General features: G+C 33.4%; 1 protein-coding gene across 3 annotated transcripts in view; it reads left to right on the top strand.

The window, feature by feature from the left end:
- The window catches only part of LOC140443298 (aminopeptidase N-like), a 98,838-nt gene that overhangs the window by 16,503 nt on the left and 60,082 nt on the right, over positions 1-22,253 (top strand). Inside the window, exons 1-2 of one of the 3 annotated variants that reach the window (XM_072534479.1) lie at positions 3,045-3,183; positions 21,796-21,995. In XM_072534479.1, coding sequence (XP_072390580.1) covers positions 21,804-21,995 — 192 coding nt within the window. In that variant the 5' untranslated portion in view covers positions 3,045-3,183; positions 21,796-21,803. Of the gene's footprint in view, positions 1-3,044; positions 3,184-14,451; positions 14,659-21,795; positions 21,996-22,253 lie in introns of those variants that run through there. The other 2 variants (XM_072534477.1, XM_072534478.1) reach the window with 2 other exon arrangements.

The following is a 22,253-nucleotide window of genomic DNA, read 5'->3' as shown; positions in this document are numbered from 1 at the left end:
AGCACAGGCGTTTGATAAAGTCTGGCATGACGGTTTAAACTATAAACTAAGAACGTTCATGCCTAAACAGTATTCAGAAATCTTGAAATCATACATTGCGAATAGATATTTCAGAGTTAAAGAAGAAGAAGTTTACACCGACTTAAGGGAGATCAAAGCTGGCGTGCCACAAAGGAGTGTCTTAGGTCCGGTCCTGTACCTATTGTATACGTGTGACATTCCAGAGCTAGAACAAAATACTATTGCCACCTTCGCGGATGATACAGCCATACTGGCGATAGGAGACACTAGTGAAGAAGCGACTGATAAGCTGCAACTATCAGTAAATAAAATACATAACTGGACCAGAAAATGGCGAATAAAATTAAATGAGACTAAATCTGCACACGTTAACTTTACAAATAAAAAAATAGAAAATTTGCCAGTTAGAATAAATGATACCCGAATTCCTTATGCAACATCAGCAAAATACTTGGGCATCACCCTAGACGCGAAGCTGCGCTGGAAAGTCCATGTCAAAAAGAAAAGAGGGGAGCTTGATATTAGATATAAGAAATTGTATTGGCTGATTGGAAAAAATTCAACATTATCAATTCATAATAAATTATCCATCTACAAGCAAGTACTGAGGCCAGTATGGGTATATGGGTGCCAACTCTGGGGCTGTACCAAAGCTAGTAATATACATATTATCCAGAGATTTCAAAACAAACTACTGAGAAACATTGTTGATGCTCCTTGGTATATCCGTAACAGCAACCTCCACCAGGACCTGGGTATGGAAACTGTGATCGAAATAATCAAGAGAACAGCAGTAAGTCACGAGCAGAGGCTGCATAGTCATGTGAATGTCGAGGCAATCCAGCTTCTTGACAACACTGAACTAAAGAGAAGACTCATAAGGACAAAACCATTTGAGCTAGTGTAAATGTGTAACAGTTTAGTGTAAAAAGCAGAGTATAGTGCTGTGAAATTATTGCATGTTAGTTGTAGTGCATTAGTTAATAGATAAAATAAGAGTAAACCATAGGGTAAGCCTTAGATTTAATCATTTGCTGTTATTATGTTAGGTCAGAAAATAACTGATAATTGGTCATTTGTGACCAGATAGCAGTATACAAACACCGCACAGGTGTTAATAAAAAAAAAAAAAAATAGTATTTTCAATATTTTTCGCGATCTGAAACAAAAAAAAAGTTAGTCCACAATAACGTCATGTGTCCTATAGGACACATTGGTCCCTACGCCTATTTTTTGGAAAAACTATCTCAGAGGCCGGTGTAAATATCAATCATAATAAAAATAATCAAATTTCCAAATTCACGTTGACTTTGTAAACACATAAGGTAGTGTTTTAAAAAAAAAACTAGTCAGTAAAAATTCAAGTTTTATGAATTATTAGCAAGGTTGAATACTTAAAAACTATACTCCGAATAGTACAATAGTGGATTGTTGATGTACAAAACCGTCATGTACCTTTTTTCCTACCTGTTTAATATATTCTTTTCATGTTCTTTTGCCTGTTTTTTAAATTTTAATTTGAAAGCAATTCTATAAATCGCGTTTTTATTTATTGATTTTCTCATTTAGTATGTAGTGTCTTCTTCATACTATTATTTAGTTTTAGTTTCTTCCTTTTCTGTTAAATTTATATAAATAGTGAAAAAATGTCTGACTTAAATTAAGTACTGATTTATTTTTTTTTATTTCGAAAAATGTGTCTCGACTGCTAGGGTCATTGACACTGGTATAATTTACATTATTTGCATGTTTAATACTTTTACATTGGGGACAATATTAGCTACAGTACACTTTTTGGAATACATTTTTTTTTTTAATTAAATTGTATAGCTTTGTGTCTCTTAAAAAGTTTAATTCATTCTTATAGTTGCTGCGGTCTAAGATAAGAATGTCTTTTGGGTTGTTAAAAAGATTGTATTTACTTCTTTAGGAGTTAAGTAGTGTTGACAGTCAAGAAGTACGTATTTTACGGAAGTCGTGGTGTTGCAGTACTGACACAAAGTCTAATTGCTGGAATTCATTAGGTATCCATGTGTAAGGCGTGTGTGTCCTATTCTTAATCGCCAAATAATATATTTGTCCTTTCTTTTCATTGGTGGGAGCTGGGAGTTTGGTTTGGTTGGAGAATGCTTATCTTGGTATTGCTTCTTTTTTAATGATCATTCCAAAGGACCATTATTTTTTATTTGAGTGTTCTTTTTAGATCTGATGATGTTTGAATCTTTGCTATTAAGTTTAGAGAATAGGCTTGTTTTGCTGCTAGATAGGCTTTTTCATTACTTTGAATACCAATGTGTAATGAACCCACAAAATTTTTCCTGTATTTCCATTAGTTTGAAGTCGATATACTCTGGAGTTTTTGAACTATTGGGTGGATAGAATGTAAGTTACTTATGGAGTGCATCGATGATAGCGTCCGTACAGATTGTTATAGTTTTATTGTCTTTGAGTGGATTTTTCACAGCTTGTAGTATTCCATATAGTTCAACAGTAAAAATACTGCAATTGCTAGAGAGTCGAAATCGATTGACAGTAGCTGTTGTAACAGCATATCCAACAACTTCTTCACTCTTCATTGATGTAGTATTTCATGGAATCTTTCTTTGATTATGGAAGGTGATATTTTATTCTTATTATATTTGGATAAGTTGATAATAAAATTCGAAAGTTTACATATCCATAGAGGAGCTTGGATGACACTGAAAAGGGTGCTGGACAGCAGATTGATAATATATAAATAAACAATTAACATTTGTATAGTGGAAGGTACCCTTTTAGAATTATTAGTAACTGATAATTGTCTATTACAGATGAGATTGCTCGTGGGGCTTGTGGGATTTGCTGAAACTGATTTATTAAAATTACTATTAAGCAGTATATAACAAACCTTATTATTAAAATATTTCAAGAAGCGTTAGAATTAATAAATATAGAAACAAAGGTAATTTGTTTTACACCCACATCATTACAGATATGAATAATTCACCATTGTTAAATATTTTTTATAGGAATGCAATCGTTGGCTATTTCAGTATATAGCTGTTCTCATACTTTAAACCATAAAATTGTAATGGATAGTTAATGTGCAATTTTAAATAACCACTTTTAATAAGCTAAGTGCAAATAAGTTATTGTTTAATAAAATATGCCTCTGACGATATGGTGAGTTCATTATGGTTGTTTTCACTTTATAAAATTTATATATAACCAACCGTCAAATGTGGTTACCATTTAATGGTAACCACATTTGACGAATGGATTTAGTGTCCGCAGTCATATAAACCCAAACAAACAACAACAACAACCACATTTGACAAAAAATATTATATTGTATGACATATTTGAAAGGGTTGATAATGACCAAGCACTTTAGGCTTTGTAGACACTTTTAGACATTCGTTAGCCTAGCACATGATGTCTGTCTGTCGTTATGACAGACAGACCAAAATTAGAGAAAACGTTAATTGAATATTTTATCACAATATAAAAGTTTGAACTTATACATTTAATTAAATACAAATCATTTGACTTTTTTTTATTTATTTCAATGACATTTAGAGAAGTACTACATTAATTTTTTTACATCAGAAATGTTTCAGTTTGAACGTTTTCAATGGGCCACTATGGGACACAGCAACATCATCTATTATCTAATAATGATGAACAAAAATTATCGCGCAATATGGATGTTCCAAACATGGGTTCAAAAGTATCTAATTTACATTTTAATAGCACTTTGCTCGAAGTATTGATGTTTCATGTCCAATTTCGTTGTCCATTTAATTAGTTAATACAAAACAAACAGGAAATATAAAATGCTCATTAGAACCGATCAACTATTATCCGATATAAAAGAACTAGGGACATTGTAATTGTCGTTGTATTCCAATTGTGGTTGGAGATGATAAAATGTTAAATGATAAAAAAATTACTTTAATTATTTTTAAAAATTATATATATATATATATATATATATATATATATATATATATATATATATATATATATATATATATATATATATATATATAAGGAAGTAAACGTTAAATAGTGGGTTTGCAGCAATTAAAAATGAAACGTGTACTCTTTTAAATTTTTATTTCAAGCTTTCGGACATTGGTTATGTCCTTCATCAGGGAGCTACAAATGTGATGAATAATGCCCATTTTTAAATGCATGTTCACCCAATGCACTTTTTTCAGGATGCAGTCTATTATCTGACTTGTGGGATGTAATGCGGTCTTTAAGGCATCTTGATGTTTGATCATAGTATACTTGTTCACATGATATATTTATATATATACTTTTTCTTGAAATGGCCTACATTTGCCAAAATAATAATGCAATGAATCATAGAACGGATATTGGTCATCTAAATGAAATGTTCTCCTATTTGTTACTACTAGATAAATGCAATAATAACACAAACAATAATTTATCAATTGACATTTAAAAGAATTTTGTCAAAATAATGTCATGTATTTATTTAGAATAATTAAGTGTTTTTTGATGTACAGTAATTTTTAAAATTTTTAAACATAAAAATAGGTTTTATATATTGAAAAAAGATGAGAGACATGATAAATTTTATCAACATTATAATACATCTAAGGGCCGGCGTAGCGCAAGCGGTAGGATGCTTGACTCGCAAGCTGGTGGTCCGGGGTTCGAATCCCACCGCCGGCAAGAACATCTAGACATTTTAAAAATGTCTATAGGCCCCAGGTCGACTCAGCCTGAATAAAAATGAGTACCTTGGGTAAAACCAGGGGTAATAATAGACGGTTGAAGCGTAGCACTGGCCATGTTACCTTCCTTGTATACCGTAGGCCCTAGATATAGCAGACTACCCTGCTATACTCCCAAAGCCGCGACAGCGGTATAAAACGGGAGACTATTATTATTAATACATCTTCGTTGATACAACCTTATTAAGTTTGTAAGTAGTGAATTTTTTAATTAATTATACCAACGCCAACAATTTATTCATCACATTTGTAGCTCCCTGATGAAGGACATAACCAATGTCCGAAAGCTTGAAATAAAAATTTAAAAGAGTACACGTTTCATTTTTTATTGCTGCAAACCCACTATTTAACGTTTACTTCCTTACGTTGTCAGCAAATACTTCTGGTTCATTATATATATATATATATATATATATATATATATATATATATATATATATATATATATATATATATATATATATATATATATATATATATATATACAGTCGCGATCATAAAATCCGGGTCACCTTGAAAATCACCGATATTTCATTTTAAACGAGCTTTATCGTAAATAATAATAACACAAATACAAGCTAATGCATGTTTCTGAGAATTGTTGTAGTCTTAGCGGTTTCCTGTGCAACAAAGAATTTCAATAGTGCCGATTTCGCGGGAAAGCGCACACTTTCCAAAATGAACGGTACCTGTAACTGCCGCTTGTTTTAAATGTCTCATTTGTGCTTCGACTTTCTGTTCAAACGCAACGAACAAACGTTTATTATTGCCACCATTAGTGTTTATTAGTGCCATTATTAGGAAATTAACGATTGGAGCAAAGAGATATTCTCAGATGAATTCCGTTTCTGCCTAACTGGATCCGATGGACGTGTAAGAGTTTGGAGGAGAACCGGTGAATGATTTTCACAAGCTTGCATTGCTCCAAGAATGCCATTTGGTGGAGGCTCGGTCATGGCTTGGGGAGGTGTATCTTCCGACTTCCGCACAGAATTACCCTTCATCGAAAATGGGTCCTTAACTGCACGAAGGGACATTACGGAAATTCTGGAAGAACATTTTATGCATACCATGGTAAGGCTTGGAGAAAACGTCGTTTTTATGCAGAACAACGCGCGAAAGCACGTTGCCACGATCAGTATGCAATACTTGGACGCGGTTGGAATTACGAGGTTACCCTATCCAGCTAGGTCTCCGGACCTGAATCCCATCGAACATATCTGGGACGATTTGAAAAAACGTATTCAACCCCTAACATCTCCTCCTAACAACGGACAGGAGCTTAAGGATCTATTAGTGAGAGAGTGGAATAACATACCACAACATGTAATCCGGAGAAAAATTGAGAGTATGCCCCGTCGTCTGCAAGAGGTCATTAGAGCAAGTGGAGGCAATACACGATATTAGTCATTGAAATTTCACTGACATTTTACCACGTTCTGTATTTTCCATTTTTTTCGTATGCCTGTTTTATCAACAATTTGGTTTGTTTTCAGCTTTTTTAATAAAAACAATAAAAAACCGTTTTTTTTCTTTCAAAACAAACATTGACGACAAATAAAAAATACGTTAACCTAAAAAAAGGTTATTACTGCACCAGAGGCAAAAATATTTCAGAAACTTGAAATTTTCCAGGTGACCCGGATTTTATGATCGCGAGTGTATATATACTGAAAAAGCGATAAACGCTTGTAATCAACGCTGATCAGTTAGACTACAAACACAACTATTTGGGTATGCAACAGAAGACAGGACAAAGAAGTACTCTTTTTAGTATACCCAAGTTTTCGCAAATCTTTATTTACAGAATAAAAATTATTTTGTATTGTACACTAATCGAGGTTAGTTGTCATGGTGTTTAGAAAATTAAATGAACAACTCATCTGATTCCTACAAATAATGGCAAAACTATCCCAAAAATTGTTCAAAAAAACGTTTTTTCACAAAACACATATTTAAAAATACTTAAAAACATATATTTAAAACATTTAAATAAAATTATGTTATAATTACAGAACATGTAGTCTTAATATAAAATTCTAGGTTATACATATTCTTATCAGAAATAAAACAATTGTTTGAATTCATTATTATCAACTTAAAACAACAGAACGTTGGATCATACTTTCATATCATCTGTATTTTGGGGAGGGTTCACTTCTGTATTGAGTGTAATCTTCAACGCATCCTCTGTTATACTCAACACACAAGTGAACCCTCTCCAAAATACAAGTGTTGTGAAAGTTAGCTCTGATTTCCATTCACTGACTAACAATATTTCTAAAATCTCTTTTGTATCCATTTATTAAGGATGTCTGTCCCAAATCGACCATAAATTTTGCTCAATACTTACCAAATGTAAAAATTGCTATAAAAGCACTCTAGTTGTGTGATCTTTGTACAAGTCATTAAAAGACAAAGTACCAAACTCAGATAAAAGTGATGTTGTATACAAACTTAGTTGTTTAGGCTGTGAAGGTTCTTATATAGGTCACATCTCCCAAAACGTTTCCAGCCGTTTAAATCTTCACACTCTTACATCCTGATATATGTTCCCTAGCCACACATGCTAACACTACAGGGCACTCTTTCGATTTTCCGAATGTAAAAATCCTATCCACGAAGAGTAATTATTTTTCAAGAGAAAGAAACCATTAATAAAAAGACAGATACCAACAATTTGGGCAACTTATACTCATTATTGTTAACTTTAGATAACTACAAATCTACTAATAAAGGCAATTTATCGTCAACAATATAAGCTTCATTATACCTATATGTGATATATAACATCTCTTCTTCTCCTGCTTCATAAAATAAATCTTTTTGCCTCTTCTTTTTCAGAAAATTCAGCGCCTATCAGGTATACTATTACCTTTACATTGTTATCATTTTAAGATCCAACGTTCTGTCGTTTTAAGTTGATAATAATGAATTCACAACCAATTGTTTTGTTTCTGATAAGAATATGTATAACCTAAATTTTATATTATGATTATATGTTCTGTAATTATTTTATAACATAATTTTATTGAAATGTTTTTAAATATTTATTTTTAAGTGTTTTTAAATATGTGTTTTGTAAAAAAACGTTTTTTTAAATAATTTTTTGGGTCATTATCGCCATTCTTTGTAAGGGTCAGATGAGTTGTTCATTCCATTTTCTAAACACCATGACAACTATTATTTATATATACATATGTTCCGATAGATAGTACAATTAAAACTAGAGCTAAGATTAATACTATTACAAGAATCAATATTACTTTCAACAGACTTCCGAGTTAAACTGCATCGATTATCATTTGGTTTGGTGGAGGTTGGCGTGAAGATTGGCGCGGAAATTGGCGCGGTAGTTAACGCGAACATTTCTAACCGTAATATTTTGATTCGCGGGTGGAACGGAGGATATTTTCTTTATGAGAGGTCTCCATGTCGAAGGTAACCGTATGCCGTCCTTTCTTTTATTGAGACAATTTGACCTTTTTTAATTTCTATGGCTTTCAAGATATTTATTGGTTTACAGAAGTGGATAGGGGCTATGGTTTTGGAGTTTTCAATATCAATTTTGTGACCTGTATAAAGATGGTGTTGACCTAGAGCTGAAAATTGCGAACAGAAATGGAATGTTTAAAAATCCTATTTTGGATTCTACGATTTGTTTGACCTATATAGGATTTAGGGCAGTTTTGCACAAGGAATTTCATAAACCCCGTTAATTAATCGGGAAAGCGATGAAGGTTTTTAATGGGGGCTAAATAGTGTCTTGATTCCTCTTGATGTAAAAATTTTGTCGATTTTGTCAGTGACATCTTTGATATAAGGAAGAAAAGCTTTTATATGATGAGAGTCTGAGTCTTGGAGTTGAGATTGAGTGGGAGATTGATGTCTGTGGATGCTCCCATTGATGTGATTTTCGCTGTAACCGTTTTGGATGAGGGTTCGTTTTAAACTAGAGAGCTCATCGGATCTACTTGCATCATTGCAAAGGCGTATTGATCTGGAGACGAGGGTATTAATGACTAAATTAATTTGTGAAAGTGGATGGTTAGAGTTGCTATGCAAGTAACGATTGACGAAAACCTTGGGATTGGTATTTCTTTATAATAACGTCGATAACCGGTAGGGAATGAATCAGTTTCCATCTCCATCGTGAACTGAATATTAGGATGTATACCATTCAAATGGGTTTAAAAAGACACCAAAGTATCGATGCTGTGGGACCAAATAACGAATGTATCGTCAACATATCGTAGCCAACATGTAGGTTTGGGCATTGATGAATATAACAAATTAATAAAGGTTGCACAATATGCTGTCATTTATATAAATGTCTTGTTTTTTTGTAATTTCAAAACAATGTCAATTCTTATCGCCGTGTGAATGAAAATATGAAAATAAATTAACTAATATATGCGGGAAGCCTCAGCTCGTTTAAATAAATATGTACATTAAAATCAAGTTTATTCGGTACCTGTTTTTAGGAAGGTTTAATTGATAGTTACTAACTTGTTTTTAACAACCTGTCTAGAAAATATTTACCTTTATGTTTACTTACAATAATCAACTCATTTGTATTGCAATATTATTTTTAGAAAGTCATTAAAATATACTGCTAAATATTTTGCAGTTCTTGATTTGTTTAACAAGAAATTGTATTAAACTTTCTGATTGTATTTCTTAAATTAGGACTTGATTATTTCATTGTCTTTTGTTCTTGTCTTCTAAATAATCCAGTGGTAGATAGTAAAAGCCACTTTCCAAGATTCTAGACCAGAAAATTCTTCTGCTCTTCTCTTCTGCAAAAAACCTCTTCTGCCTTATACTTTTGCTTGCAATATAGGCTACAGTACACCATAGAGCTATTGATTTTTCATTTTGTGATCAAGATATTCTTACCAGTATAATACCAAAATAACCTGTAACCAGATTCTGTTACATTATATTGAAGTCTTCGCTTCACATGTTTCTTCATTTAGTAAGATCATTGCTGCTTTTTTGATTTTCCTGGTTTTGCTGTCTGTTTCATTCACGACTATTGATACATCTCTCCATTGGACTCTGTGTTCCTTATCCTAGGCATGCTTGCTTATCTTGGATCTGTCAAAGACTCGGTTTTCGATGTATGATTAAGCTCATTTATTTTAGTGATCTTAAAGTTTTTCCCAGATCTTGTTCAGCATAATCATCATCATCAACCCGTATGCGTCCACTGCTGGACATAGGTCTCCCTCAGCTATTTTAATCTGTCTCTGTCTTGTGCGGCTTGCATTCAGATATTGCTAACACGCTTCAGGTCGTCAGTTTATCTAGTTGGTGGGCGTCCTCTGCTCCATATTGCTATTCTTCTTAAAGTTCCATCTCCTATCGGAGGTTGGATATCATAACGGCTATGGTCACTTTGTTGGCTGCTGCTCTGAAAAGATGTAGTGAACTACAGTTAAACTATTCTCTAAGGTTCTTCAGCCAGGAGATGCGTCTTCTTCCTATGCTTCTTCTTCCTTGAATCCTTCCTTGTGACCCAAATATTCTAGTTTTCTTCTTTTTATGCTGTTCATAATTTCTAACTCCTTATTTAGACGTCGTAGTACCTCAGCATTGGTAATCCTTTGAACCCACTGAATTTTTAATATTCTTCTGTAACACCACATTTCGAACGCTTCTATTTTCCTTATGTGTTGTTTCTTCAATGTCCAAGCTTCCATTCCGTATAGTAAGATAGAAAATATGTAACATCTTAGAGCTCTCAATCTGAGATGCAACTGAAGGTCTCTGTTGGTAAGCATTGTCTTCATTTTCACAAATGCTTGCCTTGCAGTTTCAATTCGGACTTTGATTTCTCTGCTTTGGTCATTTTTGCTATTGTCTCCACTCAACAATACGTTTTGTCCATCGGTTGTCTGATAATCTGGCGACGTGTCCTGTCCAATTCCATTTTAGTGACGCGATTTTTTTGATGACGTCTGTTGTTTTTGTTCTACGATGTATTTTTTCGTCTTTCAGAGAGACACCCAACATGTGGCGCTCCATAACCCTCTGAGTAACACGAATCTTATTCACTATCTTTTTTGTGAGTGTTAATGTTTCTGCTCCATAAGTGAGTACAGGTAACACACATTGGTCAAAGATTTTTCTTTTGAGCTATATGGGTAGATCCGATTTAAATACATAGTTTAATTTACCAAACGTTGCCCAGGTTAATTCTATGTAACGTGGGAGCTCACATGTCTGGTTATCTCTGCCCAACCGAATTTCATGTCCTAAGTACTTATACGATGTAGTCTGTACAATATCCCTTCCATCAACAGCAATATTTCGATTTGGCACCAGATTACACATTATTTACATCTTGTTCATATTAATCTTTAGTCCGACCTTCAAGGAAGCGTGATATAATTTTTCAAGCATTATTATTGCATCATCCATACGATTGGCTATCAAGACGATGTCATTTACATATATCAAATTACTGAATTTCTCTTCATTTATGTTGATACTATGCTCGTATAGATGTGCCTTCTTACAAGCATGTTCTAAGTAAATAGCTTTGGAGAGACGGTGTTTTCTTGACATACTGCTCCCTGTATACAGAATTTATTTGTTTCTTGTTCAGATAGTCTTACGCTAGCTGTTGCATTTTGGTAGATTTGATTATGTTAGTGTAGCGATGGTCTATTCGGCATTCTGTCAATGCTTTTAATATTTTTTAATGGCTTATAGTATCGAATGCTTTCTCGTAGTCGATAAATATGTGCCAATGGTTCTTTATCACTAGTAAGTGGTCGTTAGTAATGTATCCCGATCTAAATCCAGCTTGTTCTCTAGGCTGATAGAAGTCTAATTTAGCGTCCAGTTTTCTTTTGATAATTTTTGTGAAAAGTTTATATATGTGTGGAAGCAAACTGATAATATTAAAACAATATTTATTGTTAAAAAGTTGTTAGCTGGTAAAGAATAGTACGCAAGCTTTATGAAACGACATCCAAACATAAGTCTACGTCAACCTGAAGCAACGTCTTTAGCTAGAGTTGCAGGAAATGGTATTACTGCAGATCATGTCTTTATTGTCGATGAAACATCTCATACTGTTGTTCAGAACCCACAGAAAATAATCACTCACAGAGGAAAACACCCGATAGATACCATAACGTCCACTGAAAGAGGAAACAATGTTACCGGAATATGGAATTTACGCAATGAGTGGCACTGGTATCTACATTCTGCATATGCTTATATTTTTTGCCAGAAAACGCATGAAAGAGAGTTTAACATATGTAAAACCTCCAGGAAGATAGATTTTATCAGTGGTTAGAAGACTTTATTTTTTTATTAATTACTTTATTAATTTTGTCAATTCACCTAAAACGAAATATTTTTTTTAACGATTTTTTCAGGAGGAAAATTAAAAAAATATGAAATTTTAATTACAATTGTCGTGGTTTATCTATAAAAATATAAAATATTTAGTATAAATTATGTCTCAAGAAAATAGAACTATAATATTTTGAGTCTTTTAAGTTCTTCTTCTAGTTCCATAACCGTTATCGATCGTTAGATATCATGTTGGCTACCATAATCGCTATCGTGACTTTATTGAAAGCAGCTCTAAATAACGATGTAGTCGATTTTCCGAGCGACTACCTTAGACTTTGTATCCATGATGATTTTTCAGGGTTTCTCTCAAATTTTTATTTGCCTACTGTGTTGGGTGCCACTTGTAACAATATATAATAACTTGTATAATTGCTTATAGGGAGTTTAAAGAGGGTACTGATAATTACTGTGCTAAAGATATGGTAAGCAAATAAATTGAAACCTTTGCGAACGGCTACTTGTGTTTTGGTTGGAGAGCTAGGTCGTGGATAAATGTTTCGTTATTTGAGGAACTGAGGAAACTAACTACAAAAAAAAGAAACCAAAAAAATATTTACAGAGATTTCCTGGGCAACAATACACAAGAAGATTTCTATACTATTTAAAATTGACGCCGTTTAAAAAAATCCCCTTGCTAGCTAGAAAAAAAAGCTTTCCTTTCCTAAAAAAATTGAGGGTAAAAATCTTTTTAAAAGAAATAATTTTAAACTTCTGATTTAAAGAGAAACATTAAATATTTATTTTTATTTCACATAAATAGTTATTACAAATAAAATTATCCAAATTTATCAACAAACCTTACATTGAGTTTAACTTTGTAACAAAACAAAATTTAAAATTTTGGTTATATACCAACTGACAGAAAAGGACTGACTGTCATATGTCGAAATAAAATATCAAACTTTTCTGAATTATTAATTAAGTATCAACATTAATTTGATTTAAAATAAAACTAAAATATGCCAATTAGCTGATCCATAAAACTTATATTTATTTAAAACTTTTTAATTTGTCATGAAAGCAAATCTTAGTATATTAACGAATAATGTTTATTTTACTTAGAAAATTTTAATTAAAACTATTTTGCTTCACTAGCTGATTTCTTTCTTAAGTTATTAAGAAAGTTTATTATCTTGGAATTGGATACAAAAAAAACAGACTGTCCCACACAAACTTCAAATGACCTGGATTCGACCCATATGAGATGAAAACTGGATAAATCCTGGGAAGGTCAAACATCGAATTGGACTTCAGGTTATTCTGATGATAACAATATGTATTCTTCAAAACTTGGCTACTTACTACCTTACTGTCTAATGCTGTACAGTCCTTGGGTACGAAGCCTTTTTCTTATCGTTTTAACTGAAACACTTATCCCTGTAACTTCCAAAAGTTGCCTTTGGAGCGTTACTAATTCCTGATACCTAGCAAAAGTTTTTGATACAACGCCCTGTGTTACGCCTTTCACTGATGCTATGTCCCTTTGAGACATTCCATATTTCACAAGACTCCACCAGACTAATAATCTTTCCCCTTTGCCCCTTGTTTTTTCGTTTTTGAACGCAAAAGTAAGTTTATTTATTTTCGTTTAATGTACAAGCAAATAATCAATAACGTACCGAGCTGTATTATCTGATCGTTTTAACGGTTTGTTAATTTTCAATAAAAATCTTTATTCTTCGCAACAATAACAAGTTTTTTCAAAAGAAATGAATATTGGTTTGAAATACATGGGGATTCCATATAACTTTGATTGTGTGCATTTTCAAAAATTGCATAAATATTTGTCTTATAAGGTGCAAGTTTTTTCAGAAGCAGAAACTATATCGCTTGTAGAAAATGAAGCAAACCCAAAACGCAAAAAATGACGGACGAAGATTTTTCAAGATTTGTTTCTTTTGACGATAATTTATATGTTTTTGAAGATACTGAAGACTAAAACCCAACAATATGGACCATAGAAGTATTATATTGTTAAGTCGGTAATAGTTTGGCAATAGTAAAAGATGTAGAATAGTAAATGAAAATGCTATAATAAATATTAATTAAATAAGCTTAATTACGTCGAAGTAAGTGGAATAAATCATATATAGTGTTTTAAGAAGTCATTTTATATTAGTTAATTGTCATTTGACAATTTGGTTTTTTAATTAATTTATTTTATACACACTAACTATGGCGTCTTTCAAAATTAAGGAAATACCCATGCTTTTCTGGTTTAGTTTTATGAGTATTTTTAATGGCATTGGTAGTTTACTTTTGTAAACACAGGTCGCCCATTCAGTACCAATCAAAGAATCATTTCGAATTCTGTAACAGGTTCTCTAGTCCATTTGCATTGTTTGTGTTCGTTGTTTGTAAACTATAACATATGAAAAATACTATATACGTATTTATGACAAGGTTAAGGTAAAATTAAATCGATAAGATGCACTTTTGCTAAAGGACAAAGTACGTGATAAGGAAACATTTAAGTGTCATATGTTTTCGCAGAGGTTAGTGCAGAATTATGTTGGTAAGTGGAACAAATCGTGCAAATTTTAAACTATTTTTCTATATACTTAAACATATAGAAAATACTGTATTTTATATTTATTTTTCGGTTTTCTTTAATAATAATTATATAATTAAAAATAATGATCCTTTTTTGGATAGACCTGTCTGTTTTTTAATGCGCCTACAATAATTTGTCGTTCCATCATTTTCGTTGTCTTCTCACTGATTTGTCTTCCTATTGGTGAACCGTCTCTCGCCATCTTTACTATTTGTTCTCATTCAGCTCACATCATCATTCTATTCTATTATATCTCTGTCGTATATATATATATACTTCTAGCTCTGTCTCATAGTGCTTTAACATTGATTTTGCTAACGGTTTTGATCTCTGTTGTTTCAATAAGTTTTTGTTCTCTCTGTGTCGGGTCGTATTTCTGTCGCTTGTCATTATTAGTCTGATTACTGTTTTGTAAATTCTGTCTTTCAGTTCTTTTCCGATATTTTTATTTCTACATACTATTTCGCTTATGCATCTTGCGTCTCTGTTTGCTATTTTTACTTGATCTTCCACTTTTGCTTCGAGTTTCCATAGCTAGATAGTGTGATGCCTAGATATTCAAACTCCATAACTTGCTCTAGTACTTGACCCTCCAGCTCCAATTTACATCTTAGTAGATTTGCTATTATAACCATGCATTTTTTTTGAGAAATTATGATGTCAAATTTTCTGGCGGTTATATTAAATTGGTGCCGCATTCGTTGTAAATCGTTTTCACTTCGGAAGATTAGTATTGAAACGTCTGTATAGCAGATTATTTTAAGTTGTTTTCTCCCATTTGGTATCCTTTTTTTATTCTTACTTTGTTAGTATTTTATCCATAATCAGATTGACTAATAGAGGGCTCAGAGAATCAAATAGGCCTCAATTCGGTCAGTTAGTTTTTTGTTTACTTTTACTTTTATAGTGTTGTTCTGGTAAATATTTTCGATCGTTTTGATTATTTCTAGAGGTATCTCTCTTGCATATAATAAATGAATGACATGCTTTGAATTTGAACCCGTCAAATGCCATTTCTCTTATAGAAGAGCTAAAGAAGAATTAAAATTATTCAACACATAACACTGCCAAGGCTCGTTTCTTACATATAAGGCAGAAACATAGACTCTACGTAGAGGAATGAAAAACTTTTAGTAAGATTCGATCGTAAAATATACCGCAAAATATTTGTAGCTCTTAACAACCAAAAGTACTGGCATAAAATAAATCACAAATTATACCAATTCTTTAGTGAACCAGACGTTGTAACGTTCATTAAAATACAGCAACTTAGAGGGGCTGGACACAAAATACGAATGCCAGACAAGAGGATTGCTAAATAGGCTTACTACAGTACTCCTTTACCTAAGGGGGGAACAAGTACAGGCCGACCGTGAATTAGGTGGTTAGATGGAGTTGAGACCGACTTTGGGATATTAAAAATCCGAAGATGACAACAGGTCGCTAGAAATCAAAGCAGGCCAGGATCCACAAAGGATTGTCAAGCCAAAGGTGATGATGATAGTTATTTCTTTTGCTAGATATTCTTCTGCTTTTGTTATAATTTTGTAGGCCTGACATTAAAGGCTCAGTGAAGGAAGAAAGGAAGAGAAACCCAGGACGACGTAAAATATCCTGGCTAAGAAATTTGAGAGAGTGATTCGGTTGCAGCTCATTAGAATTATTCAGAAGCGCGGCCAATAAAATTAAAATAGCGATGATGATTTCCAACCTCCGATAGGAGAAGGAACCTGAAGAAGAAGGAGGAAGAAGTTAATATCAGACGTTAGTACCTGCTACAAATACACTAACAAGCATACAAACTACTACTTCACGCAGTTTGTAACTGGACATGGGCCATTGAGACCTTTCAGTCCTTCGTTTCGTATCAATAAGAGAATCGATGACCTCTGCAGACAGTTTGGCGTACAAGACGATGCAGAGCATTACTTCTTCGAATATAGTACGTTCGTCGAAGAAAGATAAAAGTTAAGAAAACTGCTAGGAGAGGTAACACCTGAAAATACCATTCAAATATTTTCCATAGAGAGTAAGACGTATAACGAAATGGTACAGGTTGTTACTCAGATAATTAAACGAAAAGAAATACTTCTTTTAATACCTATTATCTTTCCTCTCTATCTCTATCTAAGTCTCTCTTTCTCTCCCTCTTTGTCTCTTTCTTATTAGTCCAAATTATGTGTCTCCTTATAATAACGATAAATTAATAGATAAATCCTATACTAATGAAGTTAAATGGCATACCTTTGAGGTTACGTTCGCCACGAACAAGTTCCGGCAGTGTTTTAGAGAAGTTTTGGTGTCAGCTTAGGGTCATAAGTGCATGCGCGAGCACATGTCAGTAGGGAAAAATGTGCCATCTTGGTACTGACACCAGACTTACTAGGCTATCTTCCTAGTGGCCTTGCTATAGATCTCTACCTCCAAAATAAAAATTGTTAAATATTGACCAAGGGCTCCCAAATGGACTAGAGGCAAATCTCAAAAAAAATGGATGGATGGCATCAAATTGCTGCTCATGAATGGATGGACAAAACTATTAACACTAACGAATATACTCATAAGGAAAGTTTACATCCATTGATGAGTGTAATAACTAATAATGCTATCCGACGCTTCTGAATTTAACAATTTATTTAATACATGATACACTATTATTCTTCTTCAAGTACTTCAATCTCTGTTGCGGAAGTTGGAAATCATCAGAACCACTCTAACTGTAGAAGCTGTTGTTTAGTTCTTGTCTTATATTGGTTGATTACAAAAGACGCCGTTTAATTAATCTTCGTCGAAGCAGGTACAGGTCGATGTTGTAGACTGCGAGTTAAGTATTTTTTTATTTTATTTGACCACAGTTGATTTTACAAACACTTTTATTATAAAAAATTGTTTTGAACTTACTAAGTTTGAAAACTACTTTGGTATTTAAAATGAGTATGTACTTTTAATATGTAGAGAAAACGATATGATTACATCCTGAGGATTTCGATGTGCTTGTATGCGATAACTGAGACGAGATAAGATGAGTAGAGAGCTTCGAGATATGATTATCTTATCCAAAACGAGAAGCATTGTGTCTTTACAGTGTGCAAACTGACTGTTATAGCGATTTTAATCGAGGGGATATTTTTTACTATCTTTTTTTGAGTTTTTGTTATTTTTTTGGGGTTTTGCGTTTTGCGTACCACCGCAAATAATAATATGTACCATCAGCGGTACATGTACCACAGGTTGAGAACCGCTGGAGTAGAGTATTATTAACAAACTCTTTTGTCAAATAATGTAACAAAATCTTATTCTTCTTCTTCCTATGCCGTCCCCATTAACGGAGGTTGGCGACCACATTTTTAAAAGCTTCTCTGTCTTTTGCAACGTGGAATAATTCGTCTACAGTCATGTTTGTCCAGTCCCGAATATTTCGCAGCCATGACTTCCTCTTTCTACCTATTCCCTTTTTGCCATCGACTCTACCCTGCATGATGACCTGCAGAAGACTATATTTATTATTTTTCAGTATGTGTCCAAGGTATGCAGTCTTGCGTACTTTTATCGTTCTCAACAATTTTTTGTCTCGACCCATCCTTCTCAGCACTTCCTCATTGATGACCCTGGCAGTCCATGGAATTCTCAACATTCTCCGGTATATCCAAAGTTCAAAGGCTTCAATGTTCTTAACTATTTGCGCTTTTAGTGTCCATGTTTCTACCCCGTACAATAGTTGCTACCAGACGTAACATTCAACAAACCTCAGTCTCAGCGCAGTATTCAGATTTTTGTCACAGAACAATTGCTTGAATTTTAAGAACGGTGCCCTTGCCATTTCTATTCGTACCCGGATCTCTTGGTCTGGATCTAATTATGTGTTGATGTAAGCTCCCAGATATTTATATTTTGTCACTCTCTCCATTTGCTGTCCACCAAGAGTTAGTTGTTCATTATTTATTGGTCTCCTTGATACTATCATAAATTTGGTCTTATCTGTGTTGATGTCAAGTCCCATTTGAATGCTTTCACTATTTATCGCATCTAGTAAAGTTTGTAGTTCTTCTATACTCTCAGCCATAATTACCGTGTCATCTGCAAATCTCATGGTGTTTATGATTTCTCCACCAATTCTTATTCCCTCTTTTCTTTCCCATAAGGCTTTTCTGAATATGACTTGTGAGTACACGTTGAAAATTAATGTTTTTTAATTTATCTATTAACTTCATATGCTGCACTCGGTCAAAGGCCTTCCTAAAGTCTATGAAGCATACATATGCACTCTTGTTATATTCCCGACATTTCTGTAAGAGTACCGTCAACGCAAATAATGCCTCTCTTGTACCCATGCCTCCTCTGAAGCCAAACTGAGTTTCATCTATCTGCTCCTCACATTTCTTATAAATTCGGTTTTGAACAATTTTCAAGAGAATCTTTAAAGGGTGGCACATTAGGCTTATCAATCTATAGTCATTACATGATTTGGGATTGTTGTTTTTTGCTAGAGGTAAAAATATCGATTTAAGCCATTCTTCCGGGATGTTGCCCTCTACATATATGTGGTTGAGAATTCGGGTGAGTCTCTTTATATTACCGTCATCTAAGGCTTTTAACAGTTCAACTGGAATTTGATCAGGACCCGGTGCTTTTCCTTGTTTTGCATTCTGTAGGGCATTCTTTACTTCTGAGGGTAAAATTTGTAGGTATTGTTTTTCTTCACCTATATCTTGTTCATTTTCTCTCTCGTCATGGAACAGATGGATTATATATTGTTCCCATACTTCCTTTATTTTGCTTTCTTCAGTAACAAAATAAAATCATTATTTATTAGCTTATATGTCTCATTTATTTGTTGTGTGGTAAAGTTAAATGCCTTAAACATAATTATTATTTACGATAAATCGTCTACAACTTCAATGATTAAGATATATTTACATTTTTAGTAATTACTGTCAAACTACTATAATATTAAAAGATTTCAGCTGTTTTTAAATGTTTTTTCTTTTTTATACAATAACTATAAGTTCCGCTAAGAAATTATCGATCAAGTACAGTTTAACGCACGTGCAAAATTGCTAATTGCGATAAAAGACAATGGCCTACCAATATTTACACTGTGACAATTGTCAAAAACTGCTCTACGTGATTCTATTATCTCAAATTTTGTAAACTATTCATAGTAGAATTATGCCGTCAGTATTGTGACAAATTTTAGTTAAATCATGTTGTATGTTAATAAATGATAAAATGTGCTTTTTCCTGTCAATTTTCCTCCAAAGTAAAATGGATTTGAATACGGTCGCTGAAATTAAGGTCGCTGAATACGAATATGACACCGGCAAGATCCTCCGGAGGACTTGTGCTCGGTAAGGGTTTTCGCTAAGGGTTTTATTTACTCCTTCCTCTGGAGTTTTATGAAAATATGTTATATAATTATATATATATATATATATATATATATATATATATATATATATATATATATATATATATATATATATAATATATAATATATCACAAACTGGACATAGACGTTAATAATACACAATTTGGTTTCCGCAAAGGCCTAGGAACACGTGAAGCTCTTTTTTCACTTAATATACTAATACAAAGATGCCTGGATGTCAATCAAGATATATACGCATGTTTTATTGACTATAATAAAGCATTCGATAAAGTACGACATAAACATTTAATGAATGTCCTGAAATCAAAGAAGATTGACTACAACGACCTCAGGATCATATCAAATTTATACTGTAAACAGCGAGCAAAAGTACGTGTTAACGAACAGCTGTCAGAAGAAATTGAAATTAGATGTGGAGTAAGACAGGGATGCGTATTGTCGCCAATTCTTTTCAACGCCTACTCCGAAGAGGTCCTGAAAAAAGCTCTTGAGGGTGAAACAGCTGGAATAAAGGTAAATGGAGTTCCCATTAACAACATTAGATATGCGGACGACACTGTGATTTTAGCCGAAAACATTCAAGATCTTCAGAGACTGGTGACCAGAATAGCAGAGTATGGAAAAGAGTATGGCCTAACAATGAATGTCAAGAAGACGAAATTTATAAGAATATCAAAAACTCAAAGAAATAACGAGAATCTTCTAATAAACGAAACCAACGTCGAACAAGTGGACAAATATGCATACCTAGGAACAATGATTAACTTCACAAATGATTACAATCAGGAGATAAAAATAAGAATAGAAAAGGGCAAATTTCAACAAAATGAGAAGAGTTCTATGTACCAGGGATTTAAAACTGGAACTAAGAGTTAGGTTGGCGAGGTGCTATGTTTTTTCGACCTTATTTTATGGAATGGAATCTTGGACCTTGAATGCTACATCAATGAAAAAACTGGAATCATTTGAGCTGTGGGTGTACAGAAGAATTCTGAAAATATCATGGATAGAACACGTCACAAACAAAGAGGTTCTGAGAAGGATGAACAAAGAAATGGAAATTTTAAATTCAATAAAAACAAAAAAATTGGAATATCTCGGACATATTACACGTGGAGAGAAATACACCTTGCTCCAACTGATCATGCAGGGAAAGATCCAAGGAAAGAGAAGCATAGGGAGGCGTAGAATGTCATGGCTGCGCAACCTGAGAGAGTGGTACGGATGTACATCAAATGAACTTTTCAGAGCAGCCGTCTCAAAAGTTCGAATAGCTATGATGATTGCCGACCTCCGCCGCGGAGATGGCACTTGAAGAAGAAGAAGTTATATAATTATCGGGCACCAGGTACTTTGGAGGCTCTTGCTGGTGTCATATTCGAGTTCAGCGTTGTCATCGAAAACGCGTTGATAATAGTCCAATACCAAGCAGTACGTAGGACGTATAATATATATTATACGTCATTGTCAAATCTGTATGTACGAAAAAAATGGCGGCTGATGAAAAGTCCTATTTAAACATTACACAGAGAAATATAAAAGCATAAGACATGGGCTGCCTGAATATATATGAGTTTGCAATCACACATTAGCCATTTAAGGCTATATTATAAAAAGATCTGAAATTGAGTCTATGTACTCATTTTGATTAATTTACCATGAATTTTCTGAAACAGTTCCTCATTAGTTATTATTATCTTTTGTTTCAGATTCGGTCATGGGTCGTGGAGGATATCACTCCAATAGGGCGGAGTTCCTATCAGACGAAGCCATTTTGAAATATAGTCGCAATGGAGGATGTTTTGTAACCACTAAAAAAGCCATAGGATTTGTAGTATTCGCTCTAATCTCTCTATTAATTGTAGTATTATTAATGTATTATTATGGTCCGACAAAAACTAGTGAAAAAGTAAGTTTTTAAAACAATATAAATAAATAATATTTTATAGTTACTTTAATCGCTATCAATACTGTCTTTCCTCGTTATAGGTCGATCATTACATATTTTTATATTTTATTTACTATAATTGCTGACTAACCGGTGCGTTTAGGCTTAACTCAGGCGTACCACTTTCCACCAACAAAACAGTGGTCGTACGGTGGTTGACTTGTCGATCAAAACGACCACTGTCCGTCAACAATTTTGTGGACGTGCTGTGGTCGAATG

Source organism: Diabrotica undecimpunctata, chromosome 6 (genome assembly GCF_040954645.1).
Source record: "Diabrotica undecimpunctata isolate CICGRU chromosome 6, icDiaUnde3, whole genome shotgun sequence".
NCBI classification, from domain to species: Eukaryota; Metazoa; Arthropoda; class Insecta; order Coleoptera; family Chrysomelidae; genus Diabrotica; species Diabrotica undecimpunctata.
The sequence above is the reverse complement of the archived record's forward strand: the minus strand, read 5'-3'. Positions and strand labels throughout refer to the sequence as shown.